The 4,391-nt window shown below is 39.9% G+C and overlaps 1 protein-coding gene across 1 annotated transcript; it reads right to left on the minus strand.

The window, feature by feature from the left end:
- Positions 1 to 288: 288 nt before the first annotated feature.
- On the minus strand, positions 289 to 4,129 carry LOC149815888 (uncharacterized). Its single transcript, XM_089989286.1, has 3 exons — positions 3,676 to 4,129; positions 1,799 to 2,028; positions 289 to 721 (listed from the first exon to the last, which is right to left on the minus strand). Exons 1-3 carry the CDS (start codon positions 4,001 to 4,003, stop codon positions 443 to 445), a joined length of 837 nt encoding a protein of 278 aa, XP_089845412.1. The 5' UTR covers positions 4,004 to 4,129; the 3' UTR covers positions 289 to 442.
- Between the last annotated feature and the right edge of the window lie 262 nt (positions 4,130 to 4,391).

The raw sequence follows: 4,391 nt of genomic DNA on the forward strand, positions 1-4,391 counted from the left end.
GGTAGAGGATAAAATCCATCCCCGCCGGGGAGGCAGGGCGGGGGTGGAGGATAAAATCTTGAGGCGGGGCGGGGGTGGAGACCTTGTCCCCCGCCCCACTGCCATGCCTACAAGCAAGCTTAGAAAACTATCCTCAAGCTTGGTCTTGGTGAAACCCGGTTTTGAGCAGCAACAAAACAGGCTCAAAATCCGGTTTCAGTATTAAAACCATTTTGACGCAGAAAAACCTAGTTTGCGATCAGGTTTGGACATCATCCAAGTGGGGCGTAAACTTTTACAACACGAGTGTTGGATGCAAAATAGATAAATGTTTATTAGCCCAAAGGAAAATCCATCATCATCTGCAGTGTAACAGCAGTGAATGATGTGCAATTGCCAGTCCCAGCATTGGCTCCACTTCCCTGCTTAAAACTCAAATGACATTCATTATTATTGGCACCCATCATAGAGAAGAGTAGATGGGGATTCCAGGCAAAGTAGCACCTCCATCAGCGATGAACACATTTCCAGTCACGTACTCGGAGGAGTCATGGATTAGATAACGAACAAGGGATGTCAAAGATGGGTCTGTGTTGCCAGAAGTTCTCAAGGGAATAGTTCTCTCATTGACCCTCTTGAGCCAATCTTTCTCCATCAGGCCAGAAGTAATCTCAGATTTGAACAGCCCAGGGGCGATGGAGTTTATCCTAATGTTGTGATTACCCAGCTCTAAAGCCATCATCTGCTCAAACAAGAGTTAAAACTGTTCAGTTCCCCTTTTTGGAAAATATCTGCAAAGAATACTGAAACCTCGCCCCATACTATGAATTAATGCACCTGGACTCACTACTATATAAAACAAAGGTCCCCATGGGAAATGGAAGCAAGAAACAATGTTCTTTCAAGTTCTTGTGAAATGGAAAGCAGGAGATTACTAGTCAAATGATTGATAAAAGTTTAGGAAGCAAAAATAGCCTATTTTAAAATATTTAAAATTTTAAAAGGTTATATAACGCACAATCCAACAAAGTTTCCTAATCTACTTCATATATCATTATAGAAGTAGGGTCTTACACTAACAACAATAATATAGAATTGCAAAAATAAAAATAATATGTATGCAATATTATAAACTTACATGAAACACGTGGTCACCAATATCATGATGATTAAGAGTTAACAAATGAATTTCCCTCAAAACATGCCAACATCATATAATTTGCAATTAGGCGTTCTTCTTACTCCATGCTTAATGCAAAAAAAGATGTGCATTAAACTTATATGGAATAAAAAGCATTATGAACAACAACAATTAAAAAATTGAATTCAACTAAATAGACAAATATACCTCTCGATTTAAAGTATCACTATCTTTTTCCAATGTAAATAACATGAAGGTATTTTCAAATATATGCTGATAAATAGATAATATAATATAGATGACCTTGCCCAATTTTTTTTGTGCTTCCCAAAATTTTCGAAATAAACACAGTGATTCATGTTTCAGTAAGTGGTTTCTAAGGAAACATGTTTCCCATGCTTAGGTAGCATTGTATGGAAACCTTGGAAATGCCTTTCAAGAAACTTTTTCTCTTGAAGATCTCCTTTTATCTTTATTCTTTATTGAAAGGAAGGCCATGCAAAATGCAGGTAGGACATGGTTGAAGTCTCCACATACCATACCTAAATGAAATAACTCCCAGAAAAAAGTAAAGAAAGGTGGTATCACATTCCAACACAAGTTATCCTGAACAAGAACCAGAAAAATGAATCTTATATATGATTCAATATCATTCACGTACTTTACTACTATTAGTACCTTTGTCAGGATATTTACTCCAGCCTTTGAGATGGCATAAGCCAATGATCCAGGCAAAAAACCACGATTCAGGCCACCAATAGAAGAAATGTTGATTACAGACCCCTTCTGGTTTGCGTCACACATACGTCTACAGACAGATTTGGATACAAGCCAAGTTCCTCTTAAGTTAGTGTTGATAGTTTGATTCCATTCCTTCTCACTCAAATCTATAGCAGTAGTCACAGTGCCTGAGACATATAGAAGACAGCTGTTAGAAGGCAACCAGTTCTAGCATTCTCCTTGCATGTTCAACTTAATAGTATAAAAGACAGAAAATGACAAATTGGAGATCAAGAACAAAAAATATGAACTTTACAAAGTTATAAGAACACACATGTTTCAGACGTAACAACTAAATCCCATATAGGAGTAAGTCAGAAAACTTAAAAGTATGACCCTTGAAAATAAATAAATGAATGTATAAAATTTAAGATCCGTGAATATAACGAAGATTATGGGTCCACCTGCATGGAACTTTTCAGCCAGTTTCTTCATAAGATGTTCAATGTCCAGATCATGGAGTGCACATTTTAACCATGTTGTCATGGGTTCAGATCTTTCCCTCATACAGACCATGAAAAAAATCATCCTTCTTATGACATCATACTTTTTGTTGGCCTATGTATCATGGAAGCCATTTTACTGAAAAAATGTCTCTCAATTAGGAACAACAAAGATTTCAATCTCTCTGTCACTCAAAGACATGTTACAGCAAAAATAATGTGTGTGGTTTCTGTTCGGTCTAAAACAAAAAAGATAGAAATCAAAAACAAGATTTAACAAATATTAGAGAGACATTCCTTGTATCAACTTGATCTCACTTGATGCAAACCACAAAAGCTTTATAATTAACAGTGACAAGATCATACCACAAAAGCTTCAAGTACATGTACAGACCAACAAGGATAAAAAGTCATTTTGAACTCCACCACCATGTTCTTTTTTATTTTGTGATGCATCAATTTTGAAGCCTGCTGGGTATGTATCCGTAGAGGAAGGCCATAGAGGACTTCTTGGGCCTAGTAAATTCTTTTTTATCAACACCACCACCTTTGCTATAGTGGTGGTGCCAAGACGTGTGGATAGACGTGCATTTCGTGTACTCTAAAAACGTCTCTCTACTCCACAGCCAACATTGCTTCTCAGAAGATTGATAAAATTGATTAGATGATCTTTTTAGTAAGCGTCCTACTCTGCCTAGAAACCATAACCACCACACCCAATGCTGCCCCTTAAACAGTAAGACCACAAATTTCACCAACACTCTTCCTTCTCACAGTTACCCCATCCTCCTGACAAATATGTAGCCACAACACTCCAAACCCAAACACAGTTATAGAAAACAAACAATCAGATTCATGAGATCCGAGTGTTCCAATTTCAGAGATGGGAGCATTTGAATCGTGACGAGTTCGGCTTTCGTTCAAATTGCAAGTAAAGAAATCCCGAACAGGCAAGAACACGGAAGTGTTCTTTTATTATTATTATTATTATTATTTTCCAAAGAATGGTTTCACGGATCATACGAAGCAGAGAAAACCTGAAATTTTTACCAGCATAAAACCCGAAATTGCAACTCATAACACTAAGCATCATTAGAAACAACCGATAAACGGACAAAATTAGCAAAATTCATGGGTACATCAAGAACCACCATTCACTCCGCAAGCAATAGAAAAAAGAAAAGCCCTAATCCCCAATGTGAAACCCTCAAAGGCTTCCCCATTCACATCCACCAATGAGGAACTCTGAATCGATAACACATTCCAACGGATCATAATCCGAACAAAGAAACTGCTGGATCAGATGATGATGATGATGATGATGAGCCTTACCTCTAACCCCGGCATTGTTGATCAGAACGTCGACCCTCCCGAACACGACCCACGCCACCTGGACGGCGGCGTCGACGGCATCACAGTCCTGGCTGATATCGAGTGGGACGGCAGCTATCCTGCCGCAGGACCAGCCGGGCTCCGGCGGGGTCAAGGCGGCGACCTCGTCGCAAAGAGATCGGAGGAGGTCGGCCCTCCGGGCAGCGGCGACGACATCGCAGCCGGCCTTGGCGAGGCCAACGCAGAGGTCGCGGCCGATGCCAGATGATGCCCCCGTCACCAACGCCACCTTACCGTCCAAACGGCGCCATGGTTCCCCCGACTCCATCAGTACCCCTACCCTCTCCTCTCGGATGACCGGAATTAAAGGCTCTCTTTTCAGGAACTGGTAGTTGGAAACTTGGAATGGGAGTTAAGGTGTTTGGTAAAAGCGTGCTCCAGTCCAGCCTCCAACTGTCCGTTTTGAAACTGGTAGCCGGGATGGACTTGTTCTTATTTTTTATGCATTTGAACGAGGATATAAAGCTCACAGTCTCACTGATTCAGCGAGACAGATGGATTGAAAACGAGCCCTGTATCGGTCACATGACTTTTCATCCCATTTTGCTTGACCCATTCCAACAAAAATTAATGTTCTTTTTAAGCTTGAATTATAAGAGAAAATCCAAAGCCAAAAAGCTAAATACAATGAAATATTCAAGTTATATGATGTTCAT

This window comes from Nuphar pumila, chromosome 15 (assembly GCF_984573655.1).
Source record: "Nuphar pumila chromosome 15, dmNupPumi1.hap1.1, whole genome shotgun sequence".
Classification (NCBI taxonomy): Eukaryota; Viridiplantae; Streptophyta; class Magnoliopsida; order Nymphaeales; family Nymphaeaceae; genus Nuphar; species Nuphar pumila.